This window comes from Zalophus californianus, chromosome 1 (genome assembly GCF_009762305.2).
Source record: "Zalophus californianus isolate mZalCal1 chromosome 1, mZalCal1.pri.v2, whole genome shotgun sequence".
Classification (NCBI taxonomy): domain Eukaryota; kingdom Metazoa; phylum Chordata; class Mammalia; order Carnivora; family Otariidae; genus Zalophus; species Zalophus californianus.
The window spans coordinates 184,440,383-184,467,246 of NC_045595.1; the positions used below are offsets into that span (position 1 = coordinate 184,440,383).

General features: G+C 36.4%; 1 protein-coding gene across 1 annotated transcript in view; it reads left to right on the top strand.

Moving 5' to 3' along the window:
* Positions 1-26,864, top strand: part of ROBO1 (roundabout guidance receptor 1) — a 1,115,645-nt gene that overhangs the window by 995,847 nt on the left and 92,934 nt on the right. The window contains 3 exon segments of the mRNA XM_027585188.2: positions 10,244-10,364; positions 10,716-10,854; positions 13,472-13,599. Of these exon segments, the coding sequence (XP_027440989.2) occupies positions 10,244-10,364; positions 10,716-10,854; positions 13,472-13,599 (388 nt within the window).

The following is a 26,864-nucleotide window of genomic DNA, read 5'->3' on the forward strand; positions in this document are numbered from 1 at the left end:
GAATACTCCTCTGTAATCTGTTTTTCTCAGTTTAACCCATCCCTGGGGTCCTGCTGCCCTCATTGTGTCACGAGTCTGTATGGAACTGGTGATGAGTACAAGGCAGCTTTACGTAACAACCTTTGGATGAGCAGCCTGAAACCAGGTCACATCTAATCAAGAGATTTGAGTGGGAAATATTTAAAACAATGCATTTTTTTCTTCCTTCTCCCTCCCTCTCTCTCTCTCTCTCTCTCTCTCTCTAAGGTCTCTGTGAACTGAAATAATAAAGGAGTAGGGAGAGGTGAACATTTTTCAGAAAGTGAATTGAGAGATAATAGCCTTTATGAAAAGTAGAAAGAGTAAATAAACTTTGTTAGCCAGGCAGAACGGTGATTTGGCCGATCCTGGTGTATTGTTTATATGTTTATTTAAAATAAAACATATGTTTGAGACTTAAATATGAAATCATGTCGTCATGGATACCTGATATTTTAAAAAGCATTATTTTTGTGTGACAAGAGTAGTACAAATAAGCAGAATAAGTAAAAATTTTCTTGAAATTTGTTTATATACTAAGAAAAGTGCTTATGGTGACTAGAGCAATAGATACAAATTGTTTTAGGTCAGTGATTTTTGATAGTGGAAATTTATCAAAAATTTAAATTTGTGTCTGATTACTAACTACATTAAAATTTAGGTTCCAAAGAGTGAAACAAGAACACAATCATTAATATGTATATTCAGAAATATAAAGTACCTATATATGATATTAAAGCAGAATTAGTAAAAACATGAAATGATTTAATTCTAGACATGACTTTTTTATTAACTATTCTTTTTCAACTAAAGGTATAAGAATATTGCCAAATAATAAATACAATAATTTCTTTCATATCGTGCAAGATCTGAATTATAGGAATTATCTTTTGCTTGGTTGTAATTTTTTTTAGATTGCTACGAGACATGTATTTTATCCAATCCTTTGTCTATCATTTGTACACTTAATTCCACTACCACCAGTCTTTTTGCTTCATTTCAAATGCAGTAAAGCATGGTTGTTTTTGAAAGATGCTGTTGTAGTGTACATTATAGAAAACACGGACGCTTTAATCTGAATTGTTTGCATTAAAGCAACAAAAAAAGTGATACCACTTTTGCAGCCAGATGGGAAAGTAGTGGGTATTATTTTAATTCCTCTCTCTCTGCTCCCTGCTCAAGCAAGATATCTTTTTGGTTTATTTTTTTGTCATTGTTGTTGAATTAATGCTAAATTTGAAAAAAACTAAAAGCTGTTGTCCTGACTCTTTTCTACATGTCTCTGTGGAAAGGAGTCCATGGAGACCATCCAAAACTGCCCTGCAGTTTCTTTCACGAAGGAGAATGTCTGGGGGCCATGGCTGGCCATCTGGGGTACCTGCATCTCATTGTCATTAAGAAGTCTTAAGCCCATGCAAAGTACTTCTCCTCAAGTTCACAACAGCTTGATATCCGTGCTGTAGGTCAAAGATCCAGGCAGAATTGACAACATTGCTGGGAACAGATATTCTACCCAAAGAGAGTTAGTAGTAAATTGTTTAAGGATGATATATACTAAACTAGACTGTAATTCAAAGCCTCTCCTCTTATTTACTTTGCAAAAATAGTGGGAGAACAGTGGCAAAGAATCAAGTTTTTCAGAAAAAAATAATTTCTAAATTCAGGTGCTTTAAAAATTTCACTCTTCATGTTAACCCTGCAATCAAAACTTCACTACTGTAGACGAATATTTCTGAGCCTTTAAATCTTTTTGAAAATTGTAAAAATTCAGTACTGCACAATTTCTCCCTGGTATGATGACAACTACGTATATCTGATAGGTATTATTTAAACATATTTCTCCTTTAGCATTCTAAGTCATTATTCTTTTAATCTGTTATGATGTAGTTTAAAAATAGTATTTCTAGTAAGGAACACAGATTTTAAATGCAAAATCTATTAAAGGAAATGAGATAAATTATATGACAGTTTGGTGGTTAGCAATTTGAAATCATCTTTGAAGCCCTTAATATAATTAGTGGTTTCATTTTTGGTCTGCTGAATTCAAGTCACATTAAGTTAATGTAATTAAAAGCAGAAAAGATTTTGTGTAGCCAAACTAGTTAATTAGCCCCAGTTGGGTTAGTATGTTAACCTAGAGGTGTATGGCTAACGTGAGGGTGATGCCTGAAAAAAAAATTCCTGTGCAACAGATACTGCAAATCATCTGACTTGCTTTAGGGTAGAAAATGAAGACATACCAAGGAGTTCATTTTAAGTTCATCTTTATTTCTGATTGTAAGTACTGATTGCAGGGTAGGCTATATACTTAATTGAATAATCAGACAAAACTTACTTAATTTACTTTTTTAAAGAAAACATGCTTCTATATGTACAAAGGTAATCAGTTTTTCTTCTTGTATTATGGAAATAAGAATTCTGATTGAAGTTCTAATTCTGATTTTTTCATGCTTACTGGAAATATAAAATGATTCTCTTTTTGGGTAAAAAGCTACATTTTATGCCTGATTTTTCTATATAATCTTGGTATTTAGTAGACAGTTTAGTAAAGAGGAAAACATTCTAGAAAGGGATTTTCAACAGCTTCAGAGAAATCTTTAAGGACTGGGAGAGAAGAGAGGAAAATGACCATATATTATTTTTTAAAGGGAAAAATGCTAGTTTATAAGAATCCGGTATATCAAATACCTTGATGTGTTCTATACCTTAATGTCTCTGAAATACTTTTTTTTTTTTAAATTCAGAGGCTGATATTTCAAACTTTAAAATTCTTTACGACTTTCTTCTTTTTTTCCTCTTCTGTCTCCTTCCCAAAAAAGAACAAGTCCCCTGGGAGAACCTTTGTTTTGTTTTGTTTTTATCACGGATGTAGATAGCTGAGGCCCCCCTTTAAGCACTGTCTAGAGCTTATGGAAATGTAGGTTTCTAATGTGGTTACCACCGTAGTCTGGTAAGGTATATGGTAATGAGGAAGTAGGACCTCTGACTTAGATTTTTGACATAGGCTAGATGCCAGTATATTGTCTGAAAGCTTAACGAGATCTGCTTCTCCACCACCCGGATTATGTTAATTGAAGGAGTGTTGCTGCAGTGCAGTGTTTAACATTGTGTCTGTTCATTATACAAACTCGTTTTTGATAGGTTTACAATTTGGCTGTCAGAGCCAGTTGCAGGAAGAGACCTGCCAAGACATATTTCTTAGCTTGTTTTAAATACGGCTATTTTCACATTTATAGTGTTTTGTGTTAGACACATTTTTCCTTTCTATGTAGAGAGGAAATGTCAATTTTTGGTTTACAAAGGGCTACCAAGATTTAGAATGTATAAAGTCACCCTTTACAATCAATATTGTTATATGACTCAACATAAAATGGTGATGATTAATAATAGGTCCTGCTTGAGAGCCGGTGTGTAATATTTGATCAGGGTTGTAGTACTGTGTTTTCCCTGTTCTTTTGTTTATTAAAAAAAAAAAAAAAACAACAAAACAGGCCCCCATGTAGTCTACAGTTGTGACCATAGAGAATAAAATGATGGCTTTTGCTTAGCTCTGTTTCCATTCAGCCATTGACATATTACCAGAATCAACTTGAATTTATAGAAATTGAAGACTACCGTTTTCATCCATTTTTTTTTTTTATATTTCTCTATTTGCTGCACTTTGTTGTTTCTTCCTTCACCTTTATCAATTTCAGGCTCTGACGTGTTTAAGGAGATAAGTTTCTTCCAGGTTTGGTGAGCCTTGTTTAGTTTTCCATTTAAGTTGTCATGTCTGCTTGGAGACCCCTAACCATTATTGCCAGCAAATACAGAATGGAATGTAGTATTTTATAGTGAAATTGTCTTACTAACAGGGTAGAAGGTGTATGTGTGTGTGTGTGTGGGGGGGGTATTTATACTAATCTCAGAAGTTGCAGCACTGATTTCCCAAATAGAATAAACACATTTTTTTTTAAAGATTTTATTTATTTGACAGAGAGAGAGACACAGGGAGAGAGGGAACACAAGCAGGGGGAGTGGGAGAGGGAGAAGCAGGCTTCCCGCGGAGCAGGGAGCCCGATGTGGGGCTCGATCCCAGGACCCTGGGATCATGACCTGAGCCAAAGGCAGACACGTAACGACTGAAACACCCAGGCGCCCCAAACACATTATTTTGTCTAATTTTAACTCCTCCTTCCTGTTGTCCTTTAAATCCAGCGTTTATCCTTAGGCCCGAGCCAGGCCTTTAGAACAAAATTTCTCAACCTCAGCACTATTGACATTTTGGGTGTGATAATTCCTTATTTGTGGAGGACTCCTCTGTGCATTGTAGGCTGTTTCAAAGCCTCCCAGCCCCTACCCCCCAGGAGTTAGTAACAGCCCTGTTCCCCTCTCAATGGTGACAGCCACAAATATCTTAAGGCATTGCCACATATTTCCTGGGAGAGGGCAGGTGATTGCCCTCATAAAGAATCACTGTTTTGGAGGAAATAAGACTGTATTTGGCCTGAGAATTACTTGTTTCTAAGGCTTTGCTATGTTGATGCAAATAAACATTTTTTCTGACAAAAGCAGTGGAAGATGTGTTACTAATTAATTTTAATAAAAAGCTTCTGGATGTAGCTTTACAAAGGAAGATTGGTTTTGATTAGGCAAATGTCTCTTTAATCTTTAAATCCGTAAGCATAATATATAATTATGATAATGTGCAGGCATTTTTCTAAGTACTTTATATGATTTATCTCATAAAACTCTCAGTATCTTTGGAGTTGTATGTTAAGAGAATCCCCATTTTAGAGATGAAAAACAGAGGTACAAAGGAGTGAACGCCTTGCCTGACATCACATGTATATATTAACAGGCGGTGATTCCAGGGCCCATGCTCACCTTGCTTTCCTATGTGAATGTATCTACTTCTGATGAATTTGAAAGATTATCTGGGATTTAGAAATCTTCTCTCTCTCTCTTTTTAAAGGTTTTGTATATATTTTCATTTTGAGTTTGTTCCAACCACATAATGTTGGTAAAGACCACCTTGGTGGGGGGGAGGGGGGGAAGCTACAATTTAGTTGACTTCATGTAGCCATTGATGATTAATATCTCTGCTGTTATTCAAGAAAAAAATGCATTTTTCAAAAAATGCCTTATAAGTTTAATATTTTTATTTTTAGGCCTCATTAGTTATTTCAGGTTTTTTTCATTGATACAGAAATTATATATAAATGAACAGGTGTGATAAATGTATACTTTTAGTCATATTATGATTCTAATGCAAAAAGCTTATTGAGATACTGGATTCATTTAAAAACATTTCTCGTAGAAATAAATGTCATAGTGGTCCGTACAACTAGTATTTACTTACAAAGGACAGAGAAAATATTTTGTAAAATGCCTGGTGGGTTATTTTTAATTTGAAGAGTAAACATGGTCTGTAAATTAAAATCTGTAAAGCAGTCTGTAAATTAAAATCTTATAAAAGAGGAAGGGCTTCTCTATTTATATTTGGTAGCAAAACATAGCTATATGTCACCAAAGCATAAGTCTCCTGGCAGATGGATTTAGAGAAGTTTTTCCAAGATTGAGCCAAGAATGAATACAGTTGACTCTTGAGCATCATAGAGTTTACGGGTGTCCACCCCCTGCACAGTCGAAAATCTGTGTATAACTTTTGATTCTCCCCAAACTTAACTAATAGCCTGCTGTTGACTGGATGCCTTATCCATAACATAAACATAATATTTGTATATTATAGGTATTCTATACCATATCTTTATGATAAAGTAAGCTAGAGAAAAGAAAATGTTATTAAGAAAAACATAGGGAGGGGCGCCTGAGTGGCTCCGATGGTTAAACGTCTGCCTTTGGCTCAGGTCATGATCCCAGAGTCCTGGGATCAAGTCCCATATTGGGCTCTGTGCTCCTTAGGGAGCCTGCTTCTCTCTCTGTCTCTCATGAATAAATAAAATCTTAAAAAAAAAAAAAGAAAACCAGAGGGAAAATACATTACAGTACCATACTATGTTTATTGAAAAAATCTGCGTGTAAGTGAACCTGCCCAGTTCACACCCATGTTGTTCAAGGTCAAGGGTATAGCTAGAGCTATGGGAACGGGCCGTGAACAACACATGCTTCAGTACTTGATGGCTTTCTTTGAATTTGTAGTTCACCTTAGTTATTGCTCCCTCCCATTCAGCGCAGCATTGGAATTTTCCTCTGTCTGAGAATCCCCTGACAGCCCCCTCATAACTCATGTTAACAAAATTTTCGTTCTTCTCAATGTAGAGAGATCTTTTCAAAATATAACACTGTTGGGCTGCAATATATAATGTTAATTGGTGGCCTACGTGTGCATCAGCAAATTGATTTAAAACTCTACATTCCCAAGTATTTAAGATTTGTAAAAGTAAATTAGTACTATGTTATCCTGAAGCTGTAAAAATGTCTGTACTGTTGAAAATTATATATACTTTACCATTCTTTGACTCTCCTTTTTCTCCACATTTTAATGTACTTTAAAATTATTCACAAAGCCTTTTATTTTATTTTGGATATGACTCATTGACTTTTAAAACAAAAAGAATACTTAGAGTATTTGTTGACTACCTCTTACGTTGAAGTGACCACCTAAACATACAAAAACATTTAAAGTTAGATTGTGAGGCATAGGAGGAGCTCAATGTCCTATCCAAAATTAAAGAACCAATAACAGAACATCATCCAGGACCACATCTCAGATCATTTAACTTTCCTATCAGGAATAGAGTTTGTCACCTTCATTTTTGCCGGAATGATTTTGCTTCCTCAAGATTTTAGGAATGTTGGGCGCCTGGGTGGCTCAGTTGGTTAAGCGACTGCCTTCGGCTCAGGTCATGATCCCAGAGTCCTGGGATCGAGTCCCGCATCGGGCTCCCGGCTCAGTGGGGAGCCTGCTTCTCCCTCTGACCCTCTCCCCTTTCATGCTGTCTCTCTCTCTCTCTCTCTCTCTCTCTCTCTCTCTCAAATAAATAAATAAAATCTTTAAAAAAAAAAAGATTTTAGGAATGTTTATGGGAAGTGTTTCAAAGTAAGTATATGACAAAAGGTGACAGTGGATCTTAATAGTTTGGATCTTGATATGATTCTCAAATTTTCTGAACCTCAAGAAGTCAAGCTTATTAAGCTCAAGTTCATTAAATCACAATTATAAGTGCTGTGGGCTGTGTGTTTCCTGTCATTTGCACATCTCGTGCAGCCGAAGACATAAATCTTGGCTAAAATCTGTTTTTAGCTTGCTAAGTGACACTGGGCAAGTCACTTTCCTTCCACAATTTTTTTTTTTTTTTTTTTTTTTTTTACTATTTACTAGATATTGTGACAAATCTTGGGGCTAAAAGACAAATGAGATATGCTTCCCTGCCTCAGAGTTCAGAGTCAGGGAGGAAATCTGGCATTGAAACGCAGAATTAAAACATACTGTCATCATGGGCATAGTGGAGCTTTACGGAGAGGAGATTATGCTTTGCTGAGCTGCTGGTTCCTTGTAAGTGAAAAATGAAGTTACTAGAACGCTTTCTCTAACAGCTTCATAGCAGTGTTATGATAAAGACCAAAATGTAAATGATATATTCACACAAAAGCCACTTAATGAAACATAAAATAGTTAGCACTGTGAACCAATAGCCTGAAGGTTGGGTGGACTTGAATTAAGACTCCCACTTTGAGACTTTCTAATGGGAAAATTGCACATGTGAGAAAAGATGCTGATTTAGAAGAGGGAAAAAATGAAATATTTTCAATGTCTATCGATAGGGCAATAGTTTGGTAAAATATGATAAATCTATTCAATGAATACTATGTATAATGGAATACTATTTAGTCATTGAAATGGTTGGGGAGGATCTGTCTACAAGATCTTCAACATTTATTTATTTTTAAATATTTTATTTATTTATTTGACAGCGAGAGACATAGCGAGAGAGGGAGCACAAGCAGGGGGAGTGGGAGAGGGAGAAGCAGGCTTCCCATCGAGCAGGGAGCCCGATGCGGGGCTCGATCCCAGGACCCTGGGATCATGACCTAAGCCGAAGGCAGATGTTTAATGACTGAGCCACCCAGGCACCCCGGTCTTCAACATTTAATATGTAAAAATATTCTCAACATATTATTGAGTTGAAAATGCATACAGAAGAGCATATACCACATTATTCTACTTTAGTAAAAGTGTGTGTGAGTAGATGTAGAGGTGGAGGTGGATCTATATCATGTCTATTTATATTGTGTGTGTGTGTGTGTGTGTGTGTGTGTGTGAGAGAGAGAGACAGAGAGAGACAAAAGAAGACTGCACACAAAGTATTGACAGTCATTAACTTTTAGAAGGTTTATTTGTTTTTGTGTGACATTTATTTCTTTGTGTTATTCTGTGTGAAATTTAGGTAAGTATATATGAAAATTATGTATATGTATAAAATTATATATATAATTACATATATAGTATGATAGCAGTTACCAGATATGAGATATATGTATGATATATATATATCATATATATATGTAACTGCTATAAACCTTCATTGGGTAACAGACTAGATTTTGTGTATAAAAGCAGTTTGTATTCAACAAAAATCATTTGAGTGACTACTATGTGGAGGCGTTATTCTAGGTTTGAGGGATAGAGTCATGAGCAATACAGAGAAAAGTCCCCATGTGGTTTTGTAATGGTACCTAGAGAATCATGATTATTGTTTTGATAAAATGACTGAAAAAATATTAAGTTGTAAAAGCCACAGAAATGAAAACTGCAATGTTAATATTTGGTTTGTCCTAACACATAAAGACTTGGACTCAGTGTCTAGTTTGGGTGTCTAGATTGAAACTAAGCAATTTCAGCACTCCAAGACAGTATGACCCACCTTCATGGAGTAGCGGTTTCAGTAAACTCCAAGTTTATGATGGAAAAACAATTCCATTTGAATAGTTCTTTCCTGCCTTTGCTTTGCTTTTTCTCCTCCAGTCCTTCCTTCCCCCCTTCCTTCCCACTTTCTTTCTCCCCTTCCTTCCCCCCTCCTTTCCCTGCTTCCTTCCTCCCTCCCTCCCGCCCTCCCTCCCTCTCTTTCTCTCTCTCTCTCTTTCTCTCTCATCAGTACACTATACAGAATAACTGTGAGGTTGAGTTCAAAACCTTCATGAAGAAACATTCTAGAAGGTATCCCTGACAAAACCTTTCCAAGGTTCAGAGCATTATAGATATTCCTGGGTAATTGAACCCAACTCTCCACCAAAAGCCTATTAAATTAAGTAAAGATAGTTCAGTTTCCTCAAACTGATCTTAATTCATAGTTAACTTCGGCCTATTTATTGTACTGGAAGTCGGCTTACATTTGTAATTAATTCTTCTTCAAATAATTAAATGTTCAAGAGTGTGTCCAAATGACTTTTGAGATGATTTATTGGGGTCTGTTCAGTCTCTGCCTCCCAAGTCCCCAAGAAACTGCTTGGGCAGCAGCAACACCTATGTTTTTTTAGACCATGTCAGTTTGTGCATGGTTTGGGATCTTTAACGATATATTCCTTTAAAGCAACTCTGACAAATTAAGTAATTAGAGACATTTTTATTTCCACATCTTCTAGTACTAGAATACACTTCCTTGAAATCACTTATAGCTAATGTGAATTTATATATTAATTATGCTCATATGGTATTAAGAATTTCCTGGAGCACTTGAGTGGCTCATTCGGTCAAGCATCTGCCTTCGGCTTGGGTCATGAACCTAGGATCCTGGGATCGAGTCCTGCATCGGGCTTCCTGCTCGGCAGGGGGCCTGCTTCTCCCTCTCCCTCTGCCTGCCCCTCTGCCAGCTTGTGCTCTCAATCTCTCTGTGAAATAAATAAATAAAAAATCTAAAAAACAAAAGAATTTCCTTTTTTTTCCTGCTTGCTAACTGAATTATTCATGCACTTGTTTGGTTTTCATTTAACTAAATGATATAAAAGAATTTGGCCAGTTTAGAAATATAGATTTCTAGTTGTACAGAATGCAATACCTGTATAAGAAGATGTAGGTAAGTAAAAGTGTTTGGCCTCTTTTATATTTGGTATAAATTCTGTCTAAACTTACTACCTATAAATATAGCAAATACTGCACATCAACTTTTTGATATAATTATGCTTTGTTCTTCATTTGGAAAGTAGACTTCACTTATGAAGATTTCTGTCATATCAACATGGCTAAAGTAATTGTAATAGTATTCCTGTAAAACTTTTTTTTAAGATACGAGGCGGAAAGCTCATGATTACTTACACCCGCAAAAGTGATGCTGGCAAATATGTTTGTGTTGGTACCAACATGGTTGGGGAACGTGAGAGTGAAGTAGCAGAGCTAACTGTTTTGGGTAAGTGAAATTTTATCTAATCCACTCACTGTAAAGTAGATCGCTTATCATTTTTCAGTTTCTTTATAGCAGGGAGAAAGAAGTCATCTTTTTAGAAGGTAAACGAATATTTTTACCGGGGTGGGAGAGGAGACAAGAAATTAATCAAGTAGCCTGAGCTAAAGTAGCCAAGACATGGGAAAAAAACTAGGAGAAAACTCGAAACCTAGAGAGGAGCTTCTAGAAGAAGGGAACTTTGTGAAATAATTTTCTAAATAATATTTTACATTATAAATGTCTTTATGAACATCTAAAATGGTTTTTAGTCTGTTTATTTTTATCTGTTCTTGAGATGGCTTTTTCTAATTTTAGAGAGACCATCGTTTGTGAAGAGACCTAGTAACTTGGCTGTAACTGTGGATGACAGTGCAGAATTCAAATGTGAGGCCCGAGGTGACCCTGTGCCTACGGTACGATGGAGAAAAGACGATGGAGAACTGCCCAAATCCAGGTACAGATCGGAATTTGGTGATATGATTCATCCACTCAGAATTTCTACTGTTCTCATTGGACCATTGCTTCTACACCTGCCATTAGACTAGTCTACTCTAGACTTTTTGATCAGGGGCCAGATGCAATATTAGAGATAATCAGAATCAGGAGGAGGTTACCATGCTTTCTCTGAGGGTTTCACATAAGAACTTTAGATTCATGACCCTGGCCTGCCCAGGGAACTCTTGTAGAATGTGATTTTCCTTCAATAGGTTTCTCTTCTGTCTAACCAGAGCACAATTATTAGCCATTTCTTGTATGGGAGTAGGTGGGAAAAGGAAGGGGGGAGGTATAGCAGTAAAAATACAGGTATGAGCCAATTAAAAAGCAGGTTTCTATTTCCTTAGCTACAGAATCACCAGGGAAGGGTAGGAGAAGTCAGAGTTTCTTGGTATCTGTCAAGTCTTGAAACTGGTTAAGAGTGGAGGTATACTTGCAGCCTCAGGGAACGAGACTGTGAAATGATGCTTTCAGGTGTTGTCTTTAAGCTGTCTGTCCATTCATTCGGCAAACACGTGTTGAGCCCTTGCTAGGTTTTGGGGTTACAGTGGCTTCATAGTTCTGCTCTCAAGGAGCTCCCAAAAGATTTGTGTGGATAGATACAGAATAACATGGCAAACCTTTTGTCACATAGATAGAGGCCTGGGGGAGTAGGAAATCAGGAGAGAGTGTTCACAGGAAAGTGACATGTAATCCATGCCTTGAAAAATATGTATAAATTTGAAAAGCAAGAAAGAAGAGAAGAGAGTATTCCAGGAAAAGAGACATTACAACATAGACACAAATCTGAGAAAGAACATCACACGCTTTGAGTGGTGGGAAGTTTAGCATGGGTAGCTCATAGGGCATGTGGCAAGAAGCTATATCAGGTTGGAGATACTGGGGCCAAATGATCAGGAACTTTGTATAGTAGACTGAAGAATTTTGAATCCTATTGCATGTACACGGAGGAGTCAAAAGGGATTAGTCTGAACAGGATTACTTATTTTTTAAAGATTTTATTTTTAGGGGCACCTGGGTGACATAGTCAGTTGAGCATCTGACTCTTGGTTTCAGCTCAGGTCATGGTCTCAGGGTTGTGAGATTGAGCCCCCCCGTCAGGCTCCGCACTCTGTGTGGAGTCTGCTTGAGACTCATCCTCTCCTTCTGCCCTTCCCCCCAATACACTCGCTCTCTCACTCTCAAAAATAAATAAGTCTTTAAAAAAAGATTTTATTTTTAAGTAATCTTTACAGCCAACGTGGGCCTCAGACTTACAATACTGAGCTCAAGAGTCACATGCTCTACCAACTGAGCCAGCCAGACACCCTCAACAGGATTATTTTTTAGAGAAAATAATTTTTTAGCCCTGTGGATATTACATTAATGTGGGGTGAAGCTAATGGCAGGGTCACCATTGTCGTTTTTGTCCAGAAAATAGATGTGGATTGTGTGACCTGGGGCAGGAAATAGGGATAGAGATCCATAGTAGAGAGAAATCTCTGAAACTAAACTGATGAATTGGATGATTTGTTAGATATAGAGGGCTGGTGGAGGAAGATACCAGGAGATTATATGAGGAGAAGTTGGTTTACACAAGGGGGGAAAGAAAAGAAAGTTGTATTTAACATAAGAAATATTAGATACCTGTGGGATATATTGTCTAACTCTCAGTCAGTTGGGATTATGAATTTGGAGCTTCAGTGAAATAGGGGTTGGGAATGTTTGTGCAGCTGATCAATATTTAACCTACAGTAGCTAATATAACTCAGGGATATTATGTAGAATAAAAAGAGGATGAAAGTGAAACTTCAAAAGAAACCCAACATTGAAGGGGAGAGATGAAGCAAGGCAAGTAAACTCTGGAATGAGAGCCTGGGTTCAGGCATCAACTCTGCCACCAAACCAGGTGAGAGCCAAAGCCAGGTGACCTTACTTTCTTATGCCTCCAATTTCTCATCTTTAAAATGGAGATGAGTACAATATTACATACAATTGGATTTTTTAAAAAGATTTGTTTATTTATTTGAGAGAGAGAGAGAGCACACAAGCAGGAGGAGCAGAGGGAGAGGGAGAGAGAAACTTAAGCAGACTCTGGCACTGAGTGCAGAACCTGATGTAAGGCTCAACCTCATGACCCTACAATCACAACCTGAGCCGAAACCAAGAGTCGGACACTCTACCAACAGCACCACCCAGGCGTTCCAATACTTCACGTAGTTGTTGTAAGAATTTTAAAAGATGAAACCTATAAAACAAAGTCCAGCATATAATAAGAATTTATTTAACCGTCACCATCTTTTAATTTTAGTATGAGGACAGTAGCTTGAGGAAATGAATGAAGAAGTGCCAACGTTGCCCAAAAATATCCTTTTGGAAAATATTTTAATTGTTTAGCCAGCATAATTGGGAAAACAGGCTCTATCTGCATGCCTACAAAAAGGGACACCACAAAATTTCACCTTTTGTTTTAAATTTTCTGAAGAGAATATTTCATGTTGTTGATTTGTTGCCTTAGAGGCATCATATTGCTAATGATGGGATTTTTTTTTAAGTAGCATGTCACTTAACTCTGCATTTGTTTGTTATGTCACTAGATATGAAATCAGAGATGATCATACCCTGAAGATTCGGAAAGTGATGGCTGGTGACATGGGGTCATACACTTGTGTTGCAGAAAATATGGTTGGAAAAGCTGAAGCATCAGCTACTCTGACTGTCCAAGGTAGGGCTTGTGGTTGCTTTATCATAGAAGGATGATGTGGATATTAGAAGAAAATATGATTTATTCGAGTAGTTTACATTAAATATAGACTTCAAGTAGTGCTATCAATATTTCATTCAAACATAATTTAGAGAAATTATTATTTTGCCTATGGGAGCTCTATAAGTGTTTGTTACAGGAAATTGAATTAAGTTGTTAAAATTATGGAGAGGTCTGCCTTGGTGAAGTAGAGGAGGAGAGTGTGCTTTAATCTCTGGGCCTTCAGACATAGAGCCCTTCTAATCTTTTAATTAAATGACAGCTATTACCATGAAAACGTTGTCTTTAAATGGAAACAAATCTGCCAGTCCTTCAGACCATGCACTTTCCAGGGTCTGTACAACTCAGAACACCGAAATAAGAAAATTCTAATTCACTCTGAAATGTACGATCCATCCACAGAGGAGGAACACCCACCATCTTCTTTTTATTCCTACAGGCCTGTGAAATAACAGACATTCAGTAAATGTCTGTTGAATGAATTAATTGCATCTGCACTTGGCTAATTCTGATACAGATTTATTATTTGATGTTACATGAGTCCAAATGGATGCCACATTTGATGGCCACAAGTTTTTGAATGTCAGACTCACGTCTTAAAACCTACGTGCCAGAAATGGTTCTTTCACCTCCTTTGTATCCATAATCCAGATGTTTTCCATTTTCATAATCCCTTTTCTTCATGATACCATACCGATTATTTCTCACTATGTCTCATCCGAGAACTCTCTCATTTTTTTTTTTTTCTTTTTAGGGACAGATTCTGTATTGTGGAATCTGAGAGACAAAATGACCTTTAGAAAACATTTTGCTCGTGAAAAAAACTCCCCTATTTTGACAAGTATATAGAGTAAACAGGGATTTGGGTCCTAACCCACTTAGCTTGTTTCTGGGTCTGACATTAGCAACACTTGGCACTGTCATCTTTCCTGAACACTGTCTCCTCTAAGGCTATTGTGAAGAAAAAGGTGGCTTTTGAGGAGGGCTTCTACTGTGGGCTTTCTATAAAAGAGCCTTGTGGGCTTTTTACAGTTAAAAAAAAAGAAGAAGAAGAAAGAATATTTTCTTTCTTTCTGTAAGCCATTATGTCCCACTTTAGGGTTTTTAGCTCAACCTCATAAAAACAAAAGAAAAAAAAAAAAAGAAAAGATCAAGAACAAACATTGAATTTCTAAGGCCTAAACTACTTCTCTTTCATCTAAGTTAGACCTGAACTCCATGTAAGACTAAAACTGTAAGAAAAGGAAACCCCTTTACGTTTAGAGCAAGTACAAATTTAAGAGATGTCAAATCTTCAAAAGCCCTCCAGAGGGAGTAAAAGGAGCCCAGAACGAAGACAAGGCATGAAAAGCTGTGTCTTTCTTTAGGCAGTTGTGACAGGGAGGCTGGTTGTCTATCACATTAGTCAAAGAGATACGTTTCGCTTTATGTTTTAAAGTCCTTTACCTTGGTAGTCTGATGCTTTTATTAATAATAGCCATTCCTCTGTGTCTACAGTGGACATTGAAATCTAAATAGAATTTCTTCCTGCAATTTTATTTATTTTTTAATTTTTTTCCCTTTCTGCAATTTTAAACTGAATCCAAAGCTAATTCAGCCTTAAGTTTTCCATATGGACTTCTTACTCCCTAAGCCTGGATTTCAATGGAAATTGGGTACAAATGATCAAATCTGGAACCTACCTTAAGAATTTAGAATTAAGGGGCGCCTGGGTGGCTCAGTCTTTAAGCATCTGCCTTTGGCTCAGGTCATGATCCCAGGGTCCTGGGATTGAGTCCCTTTTCGGGCTCCCTGCTCAGTGGAGAGTCTGCTTCTCCCTCTCCCACTCCCCCTGCTTGTGTTCCCTCTCTTGCTGTGTCTCTCTCTGTCAAATAAATAAATAAAATCTTTAAAAAAAAAGAATTTAGAGTTAAAAAAAGAATTTAGAATTTTTTATTTCAACTGCATTGGGTTTTCTATAAACTTGTGAAAGATCTGTATATTGATGAGAATGTATTCTTTTATCCAAATATTAAAATAAAATTTGCATGTTAATATCACTGTTAAAATATCTTTAACATTCTAGGATAGTATGCATAATATGCCAAAGGAAGTAATATGATTCCCAACCTAGAAGATAACTAAGGAAAAAAAAAAAAGGAAACTTGAGAAGTTGTATTTTTTTCTTCATTTGAGATCGAATACAGAAAAATACTACTTACAAGAGAAAGTAATTTGAAATGAATCCATTTGATAGCAGGAAACCATTATAATAAATTCAGTAGTATATTAATTTCTGTATTTTATTTGTGGTTCATTTTTAAAAGGAACTACTAGAGTCAGTATGGGCTCAAATAATCTTCCTTTCCTTCACCCCTCATACAAGAAATACTTAATTTTGGGAGTTGATGTTGGGCAACAAAACTCTGTGCTCCAGGTAGAAGTTACTGGAAAAAAAACCCTCTTCAGTGAGGGTGCCCATTGGATTTTCATCCCCAGTACAGACATGATTAGTTCTAATATTTAAAAAATAAATTTGATTTGAGAATCACTTCTTTTTTTTCCATTTTTTTTCTTGAAATCCCAATTCTGCTTTCTTGGAGACTCTACCTGTACATTTTTCTTTCAATATTCCTTCTAAGGATTTTCTTATTTTTTGTACTTGTGTAGTCTTCACAGTGATTAGCATCATACTGGACATAGAGTAGGCACATTATTTAATAAATACTTGTTAATTTGAAATATGAATATGGATTCCAACCTTCTGCTTGAGTGGTAAAAATATCATAGGGACATCCTAAGGGAAATTCAAGCATCTTCTGGTGGCTTTGATTCTGAATGTCAGTAGTAGGTTCTATGGGATCAAAGTTGAATAGACTGCCATCTTATGATGGCTGCCTACTGGTCTGTGTTTGAAAGAGACTAGAGCCAAAGGTAGAACTAGGCAGGGTGTCCTAAACTTATCTGAAGTTTGTTATCTGAATGTATCTGAACTTACATATCTATACTTATCTGAAGCTTATTAAATATGCCAATTATCTGGGATGCCCCTGGAGAACCTGATTTAAGAATCTGGGTCTGAACATAGAAATTTAATTTGTTTTTATGTTTTATTTTTGTTTTTGTTTTTAAAGAGTAAGCCCCTTGCAGTCTCCACACTCAGTGTGGAGTCTGCTTGAGATTCTCTCTCTGTCTTCCTCTGCCCCTCCTGCTTGTGCTCTTTCTCTCTCAAATAAATAAATAAATCTTTTAAAAAATTAAATAAAGTAAGAAGCTCCATGCCCAACGTGGGGCTTGAACTCACAACCCCACGATCAATAGTTGCATGCTCCACTGACTGATTCAGTCAAGTGCCCCTTTATTTTTTATTTTAAGCAAGCAAGTTCATGAATCCCTGGGGTGAGAACTTACTTGAACTATAGAAAGAATAAAGGACTTTAAAATTTTTCTTTAGAGTTTGGGTATTATCAGAGCTGGAAGAAATCTGTTACAAAGAATTATATAGCTAAGAGCATAGACATTGGAGTCAGAATTGAGTTGAATCGTGTTTCTGTCATTGACTAACTTTGTGACCTAGAAAAGGTGACTTAAACTTCTTGAACCTCAGTTGCCTCACATGTAAAACGGGTATTTACCCATTTACTCAGAGCTTTTATAAGGATTAAATTAAATTTTATATATAAAAAAGTTTAACATATTGTCTGTTACAGAGTAAATGTTTCATAACAAAGGAGTATTGTATTCATTTTAGTGTTATTGACAGCTTTATTGCTTAATTTTTAATAATTATTGGCTATTTAGTAAGAAAAATTGTATGGTTCAGATAATTCTAGACAGGGTTGTTCTTTCTCTGCTGTTGTAAATGAGAAATGTGAACTACTAATATAGTCATGATAATTTATGATCTAAAAATTATTCAAAACTCTTCTCAAATATAGTTTTACATTTTCATTACAAAAGAAACTTTACTAGTTTTTATAGTAAATGTGTTGGGTTTGTGTGTGTGTGTGTGTGTGTGTGTGTGTGTGTGTGCTGTCAAAGCCCTAGTGCTAGACTTACATTGAAGTTTTGCAACATAACTAGATAAATTAATGAAAATAATAAAGATTTGGGAATAGAAATGATCAAAAAGATTACCTTTTATGTTCAGTGGAGTGTTATTGTTATGGAAAAACATTCAGCAGAGGGTATTTGACCCCAATTCTGATTCTATTGCCTTGAAGAGTGGCTGTTTTGCAATCATTTTGATTCTCAGCACCTCAGGTTATCTTTCCTTAAAATAGGGTGTTTCCAGGTAATTCTTTCTAAGACTGGTAAGATGATCCATGAGCAGATATCCTCAAAAACTGTTTATTCTCCTTTATGACCACTTGGAAGCTTCAATTAATCAGTCTAAGCCATGAGTAAAATTTGAGGTCATACCCTGTTATTAGCAAGTAACTGCACCTCTAAAACCTACACCACATATGTATCTCATGTGACATTGGATGGATTACTTCTTGAGCAGCCAAACGCAAAGCCATTGAGCCAAATCAAAATATTGATTATTTATAATGCAGCAGATTTTATTTTACTCTGAAAAAAGGAAAATTGTAATAAAATTTGGCAATGTTAAGACATTTTTGATTAAAATGTGTGCATCCTGGGCTCCGTAAATATTTAGGCAATTCTTCAAAAAAAATATCCAGAGTCCTTTAACTTGCATATCAGTTTTGGGGTTTCATTGAAACTGAATGAGACTCAAAGGTTCTGCCGTACTTTGACCTACTGAAAAATAATTAATGTCTATTACATGACCAATAAAAAATGTTGAAATAATGTTGTTTGGAATGATTACCACAGAAAAGTCTTTCTGCTTAAACCCCCAGTTAACTTGAAAATTCAGTTAACATAACTTAACATTCTATTATTCTCTAGAATAACCTTTTTTAAGACTTTATTTATTTATTTGAGAGAGAAAAAGAGAGAGAAGTGTAAAGACAGCAGAGGGGGACATAGACAATCTCAAGCCGACTCTGCGTTGGCTTGAGTAGGGCTTGATCTTACAACCCTGAGATCATGACCTGAGCTGAAACCAAGAATTGGATGCTTAACCCACTGAGCCATCTAGTCTCCCTTCTCTGGAGCAATTTAAGTTTTGTTACCTATAAATTTAAACCATCAATATTACTATATTTATACTTAATGCATGTCTGCCCTGTTTACTCTCCATGCGGGTAACATCTCCACATCTCCTCAAGAATTCTCTTTGTAAACCTAAAATGCACACAAAATATCAGGCATCTTCTTAATGTCATCTCAGTTTTGATTGATTACATTTGTTAGTGTCTCAATTTGGCAAGTGTTAGGATTGCTGGCTCTGTGTTGGGTAGGAATGAATTCTCTTCTGAACTTGTGTTTTATATTGTATGATGACCCCGTCTTTTAAGGCACAAGATATATCCTGTGGTATTTATAACCATTTTATACATTGTGACATACCTATAAAATAGAAAATCTAACCAGAACAAAATAGATGCATAGAGGCTCCCTGCCAGGTTTTTAAACAGTGTGCCATTGAAACTGCTAGAATTTATGCCTCTGCTTGGTGTTCTGAGAATGATCACAGGTTTGTTTCATATTATTTTACTATTTTATAGTAAAATAGGTTTAGTAAATAGTAAAATAGACTAATAGGTTGAAATAGTCTCAACCTATTAGACCTTTATTAGATGTTTGCCAGGTGGACCTTGAAGTTCTTCTTGAATCACATGATAGCTAACCTAAATTTTTTACTGATTTTTATTTGTGAACCAACTCATGGTTAATTTAAAAAGGGAAGGTTTTTTTGTTTGTTTGTTTGTTTGGTTTGGTTTGGTTGAAGTTAGACTTTAGGAAAAGCATGGTGGAGGCAACTTCAAAGCACTAAATGAAAAATAAAGGAAGAAAAAGAATTTTATGTACTGTTGTATTAAAACAAACCCTTTGAAATGAGTAATTACGCATCTATGATGATGGTCATGTTGATAGCTTTTGAAATCATTCCACTTTTGAGGGGTGCTATCCAGAAAGAAAGATGGAGCATGAGGCCATAGAGAGTTTAGTTTAAACTCTTGAATTTCTCCCGTTCCCAAGTCTATGTGCTACTTCTAAGAGGTTGTACGATTCTTTGCTTCAGTGATCCTCATTGCTTAAACCAGGCAAACTTGAGGGCATTATTAATCTTTCTACTCCCTTTGCAACTTTACAGAGAAAGCAGCTCTTATTACTGTCACAATTTTGTTTCCAAAGTGAATTTGTGACTGCCACCAGAATGATCATGTTCCCGTCACTGTGTCTGTCACAGGACACCAGACTGAGAACAGACTTCCATACCACACCCATTCCCCAAGCCATCACATTTTATCTTTGCGGAGTTGACCCATTAAGAAAATCGAATCCCACTTTTGTTTGTCTCTCTTACAATAGGAACTAAAAAGACATTTAGTCTTCTCGTTTCCCTCAGCCCTGAGTGCTGGGCCTGTCTGACACAGGAAGCTGGACATTTAGATCTGAGTTCACACCTCACTGCACTCCTCTGCAGGCCACTCTTAGAGACCAGTTATTCTTTGAAGCTCTAGAAACAGTTGCTTTTCTGCCCTTTCAGCAACAGCTCTGTTAAAAGAAAAGGCAGATACCAAACATCTCTAAACCAGACGAGTGGGATTTCTCTGAAATCCCAGCCCTTTTCTGATAAGTGCATGTCCGTTTTTCTTCCTCTGATGTGAAATTACTCCATTCTCTCTAATTCATCACCTGTTTTATTTTTTTAATTGTAAAACATGGTCTGATGAATGATGTTGCTATCTCTTTAAATTTATTGTTGGCATACAATAGGAATTGTTCAAATGAATCATCAAAAGGATGTGCATTCTCTTCTGTCCCGAAGAATTGTTATTTTGTCTGGCGCTTCCCATAAGTATTTATGCCTACTATATGATGAAGGAATGGAGTACTTCCTCATTAGGATTGATTAGCCACTGACAGCTCTGGAAGGCTGAGCCTTAAAGTCTGAGATTGACGTGAGACCAAGGAGACACAAAGGCAGAAAAAAAAAAGACCCGCACTGTCTTTTGGCTGACTTCATTGCTGCTAATGGGATGTTTCCTAGAGCCTCGGTTCTTGCTGCTAGTGAACCACATGCTTCAAACAAGCAGCTTTGCTGAAATATCTTGGGCACGACAGTTTAGATTGGCCCCTACTTAATGTCCCAATGAACTAGGAGTTGAATAGCAGTTATAACTTTCAGTGAGACAAGACACAGCTGTCGGAGGCTTGTCGAAGCTTTTGGGTTTCTACAAACCCTGAGTGTGAATATTTATTCACAGGAAATAATAGTGATGCAGTTAACATGGAAGCAGACTAGGAGGCAGACACTGAATTCTCTCATATTCTCTGCATCAGTGGCAAGCCGGGCAACCCACAGACACATACCAGTAGATAGGCTGGGCGGTGGGGGTCATGCTCTACTCTTGCACTTTTCCCATGTCAACCATCACAAAATCCTACTTATTTTTGCCTTTTAAATATTTTCTTAACCCTCCCACCACCTCTCTAACCCTTGCCTCACTGCTTTTATTCAGGCTTCTGTCGTCTGTCAGTCTCTATCCGATTTCCTTGCCTCCATCTTGTCCGATAGAACCCATTCTCCACAAAACAGGTTCATTTCCCTAAAACACAAATCTGAACATCATACCCCATCTCTCCTGGGTAAGATCCAGAATACTTAACAGTGCTTCTCCTGGTCACTCAGTCACCTCTCACTACTCCCTTTAGTGCCGTACCACTGTATCGTTTATATGTATTTTCTTCATGCACGTACCACCATGTCGCTTACCTCTGGGCTTTTCTTTATGTTGGTCCCTTGGTCTAAAATGCCCTGTCCCCCACCTGCCATATCTTTTACTTGCTAATGACTCCTTCCGAGACAGCTCAGGTGAGCATCCTCAAGGAAGCGGGGCACACTGTCCTCACCCAAGCGCAGGTTACGGATTCCCCCATTCATGTACCCATTGGATGCCACTTACTTAATGTCCGCCCCACTTCACTCTGAGTTCCTTAGAAGAACACTTTGTTTGCTTTGCCTTCTCAGTCTTTGGGGCATCCTTGGCGCTCAGGTAGCATTTTCTGTGTGGGTGAATCAAGGGCTGCCCTGATACGTACCAATTGTGAGATCCTGGGCAAGTCACTCAACTTGTCTGAATTTCAGGGTTCTCATCTGTTGAAAAATAAATGCACATGTAATGTAAACATCAGTGAGCTGATAGGAAATAGGATAAGATGATTAACACAATATTTATATTCTCGTAAAAGTGGTTTGAGGATTATGAAGTGCTTATGCAAGAGCAATTGTCGTTATGATTATTTTTCTCATCAGCTCCTTCCAAAACAATGAAAAATTCATCAGATTCTCAGTAATATTTATTTTGTCCATAGAGATTTGAATGTTTTGGTCACTGATTAATATAGTTTGGTCAGTGTTTTCTTTTTCTGCAAAGATAATTTTCTGTGGCTCCTTAATATTGAGATCTATCTTTGAAAATTAATTGGTCCTTAATATTTCCTTGGAAAGTCTTTAGGGAGACATCTTTTCTTTTTGTTTTCCTGCTACTGTTAGGAAACATTCCATAGAGTAGAATTAATAGCACATTCTGTTCTGACAGACTCACTTGGATTTAAATGCTGAATGTACAAGCTATTAAATCTTTGATTCTCAGTTTTCTTATTAGTCAAATGGGGGTGAAATGTCTCCCTCATAGGATTGCTGTGGGGATTAAATGAGCTAATAAATATGAAATGCTTAGAACATTGTGTGAAGCATTATTTATTGTTTTTAAAGATTTTATTTATTTATTTGACAGAGAGACAATGAGAGAGGGACAACAAGCGGAGGGAGCGGAAGAGGGAGAAGCAGGCTTCCCACGGAGCAGGGAGCCCAGTGCGGGGCTTGATCCCAGGACCCCGGGATCATGACCTGAGCTGAAGGCAGTCGCTTAACGACTGAGCCACCCAGGCATCCCTGTGTGAAGCATTTAAATGTTCAATAAAAGTAGAAGGAATGAAGGTGATATGAAGAAGGAGGATGAGGAGGAGGTCACTTCAGTGGTATATCTTTGTATGTGTCAGAATCAAAAATTCATGTAGCTTCAGTGCTCTTAGCTGCCTATCGCTAGCTTTATAAAAGGGTTCAGATCTGAGTCACAAGTGCATTTCCTAAAATATTTTACATAGTGACACAATAAACAATTTTCAATAAACAATGACTATCAAGGTGGTTAAAAAATGTTACTTTTGGGGAGTGTCTGGGTGGCTCAGTGAGTTGAGTGTCTGATTCATGATTTCAGCTCAGGTCATGATCTCATGGGTTGTGAGATCAAACCCCACATCAGTCTCTGCACTCACTGGCGAGTCCGCTTGGTATTCTCTCTCTCTCTCTCTCCCTCTGCCCCTCCGCCATCTCCATCTGTCTGTCTCTTTCTGTCTCTCTCTTCCTCCCTCCCTCCCTCTAAAAATAAATAAATAAATCTTTAGAAAATGTTAATTTTTATTCTAGTTGCTTTAGGGCAACAATGTGCAAGTGAAGTATAATACAAAAAAAATTCTGCATTTTGTTAAAAATACTTTTCATTTGTTTTAATTATGTGTATTTGATAAGTATTTGAGAACCAAATAATCAGTTTGGCTTCTTCGATTAAACAGATCCATAATTAACAAGATACCCTTAGATCTTTAAAATAGTTATTATCACTCCTGGTATGTTCAGTGCTACTGAATTTCTTGATAGAATGGTTAATATTGAAAACCTTCACTGTTTCTCCCATAAATATAATCCATATATTGGAACAATTAAATTAACTAGATTTAAAAAACTGGATAGATGGTCTCCGCTAATAATGTTCATATGATCTAAAACCATAGTAGTCTTGACAATAGATCAGAAATCATAATCCATTAAAGGAAATGCACCTTTGCGTGCATTTGTGCATTTCACCATTTTCTGAGATGTGAAATAGCAACTTTGAAGATAACCAAACCACATGTTAATCTCACACAATGTAACATAATGTGTGTGTGTGACATTTTTTTAATGAACCAGTAAATAATTGTTTCAGAATGTAAAATTAAAATGTAGGTAAAAAGTAAAGCAATATAGCTTTCTGTGGATTTTACTGCCAGGAGTAGGGGATAAACTTTAATAAACTTGCATTCAAAAACAAACTCTGGGGGAAAAGGGCCTATTTTGTAAATTTGTGGTTTCCTTAAATAGGGTTCACTATGTTTGGCTTTCTATCAGCATATAAGATCTTTGTGCAAGAGTCGTGTGACTTTTTAGAGCTCCTATGATTTCTAGGCATAAAGGAAGTAATGAGAAAAAAACTGGACCCTTCAGTCCTAAATTTCCCTTCTTTGATGTAGACTTCATTTAAATCATTTGTTGGAACTGTTTGCTTAAATTGCTGATTTCAGAAAAGCCGCAGTATAATAGTACATTGTTTCTTCCCATTAATGTGGTTATTTGAGTCAAAGCCAAAACTAATGGTGTCAGGGGGCCTTTTTGCAGGTTCAAGTTAGGTTTACGATAATCCAAGATCCTGGTTAAGAACTGTGAGTTCATCAACATTTTGATGAAACACGTATTATAAGACCCCCAAAGCTTTACTTGATGACTTTGAGAACCTTGATATGTGTGTGCCATGTTTGCCAGACTCTGACAAGGTATGTAGCAGACGGGTTCTTTGGGGAATGATTCTTTCTGCAGTAAATAGTACTTCAGGGCTTGGGGAACATTTTATGTGTGTGTGTGTTTATGTACACCCCCACACACACACATATGAAGCACATGTCATTATATAACATATATATAAAACACACACATCACAATGTTAAATTTATTTACCACCTCCTGTGTATATGTATTGTTCCTTTTACTGCTTAAGTCAAAAGTCTTACTCCAAATGCCTCCCTTCTAGAATCTGTCATGGTATTTTTGTGATTTGTTGTTGTTGTTTGTTTTGTGGTTAAAATAATGATTTAAAAAACCCATAGAAGATTTGAGGGGCTGATGAGAAAAAGAGATTTGCGATTGTAAAACACAATCTCAAGAAAGAAGATGTGTGAGTAGAGACTTTTAAAGAATCCATGTTGCCAGTTGAGCTCTTTGTGAACAGGCTGAAAGTAAAATGCCATCAGCCAAGGGCTTTAATGAAGTCCCACTACAGAATTTAACAAGAGACTGATTTATAAGAATGGCTCTCTCGCCTAGCTGTTCTGATCCAGTGGCATAAATAGGATGCCGAGCTCTACTCCTGATGGTTTTTTTATGCTGTTGGATTTGACTGAGACCCAGCAGCATTATGGCCTATGATTCCTTTCCCTTTTTTTCCCCCCATAGGAAGGATAAAGTAAAGAACTTCTTGTGTTCTCATAGCCTTCCAGAAATAGCCATTTTAACCCTAATGACTGTGGGAGATGTGACGTTCTCTTAGATTTCTTTCATTTATTCAAGAAGGTTTTGGATTGCTTTCAGTTATTTCAAACAAACTGATGTAAAATCTTAAACATTAACCTAAAGGAAAAGCAGTCACCACATGGCCTTCCTACGGAGAATGTGAAACACTCAATGCGTATGCCAAGTGCATATTTGAGGAAATAAGTACAGCAGTCAGCTTCAAGAAATAATTGATATGTAAGATGATTCTGTGACAAATAATGACACAGCCCCACACTAGTAAATAGCACATCCTGGGCTTTCCATTATCTTCTGAGCTTTCCTGTGATTTATTCATCTACATATGAGTTGGTGAGGTTGTCTCATCACCCAGTTATAGATGTAAAACTTAGTGACTCTCTTTAGCAACCTACATTCTGAAATAATGGCATCAATTTGGAAATATGTAATAGAGTTGTGTGAACCTATACCATCTGAATTGCTCACTCTGAGAATGAAATTTAGAGAAATAGTTATTTGCTCTAGTCATTGAGTGATAGCTCATTTTACAACATTAGATTCATTGCTAACAATCTCACATAACTTTAAAACATGGAATTATTGTATGATATTGCATGTGATATTGTGTATCACTTAATGTTAAGTAAATAATTGTAAGTCAATTCACATTGATATATTCTCTTTTATCCAGAGCTGTTAGGACGTAAAGTGTTTGAGACAATGCTTGTTTAAAAGAGAATAGTCATAAATAGAGTAATTGTAGACTACTTGACACTAAGGGCACCTTTTTTAAAAATGATAAACCCAGTGATAAATTATATATGTGAGATAATTGAAAATTTGACTTTTTATGCATTTGTATGAATTGATTTTTTTATTATTTGGTATATATCAAATATCTTACAGGTATATACAGTGTTAATTATGCTGAACAGTATTCATTCTTGTAGATTCACAAATCATTTCAGCATATTCCAAACATCAGGGTTAGCATTAGAATCATTACACTTTATAATTGTGTGGCAGCTGGTGTCCTTTAAATCTTATTTCAATAATTTGAACATACAATAGGCTTCCTTTTGTTTTATTGTTTTTAAGGATTTGTATAAATTGGAAGTTACTACTTTATAATATCACACCCAGAGTTTGCAAAACTGATTAAAATACCATGAGCACTTTAATTTGCTTTTAAACTATCATTCTCAGGACTTGATAAATAATGTGCCAGTATAAACACACCTGTAGAAAATACTAAAATAGGTATAAGACAAAATACAGCTGAGTAATTGCTTTATAACAGATTTATGAGGGTAGGAAAATCCATAAATAGTTGTTAAAGTGAGCTTTAGCTGTAGGACATTTATTTTGTGTGGCCAATGTTATTAGGAGAGAACTTAGAGCATTGCACAATTAAAGCTTAAAGATATGGCCATTTTACAAAGGTGCTTTTAAAGTTAACTTTGTGGATGGTGGAATACCCATTTCAGTGTACTTTTAGGTCATTAGTAAAGAGATGAGGTGTCCTCTTAGGTTCTTCCTTAGCCTTTTTATTCCCCTAAAATGTACTAAATTATTAAATATAATTGATAATAAGTAATTTTGCCCTGATTTTTAAGTTTCTTGGGAATAAATGTTAAATCATATAATTTCTGTGCCTGATTGAAGAGATTTTGAATGTTAGACATGGATGGGGACTTAGAAATAATTTACTTTAGCTCCGTTTTACAGAGGAGGAAACTGAGGTCAGAGATGTCTTGATATCCTATAGTAAACTGTGAAC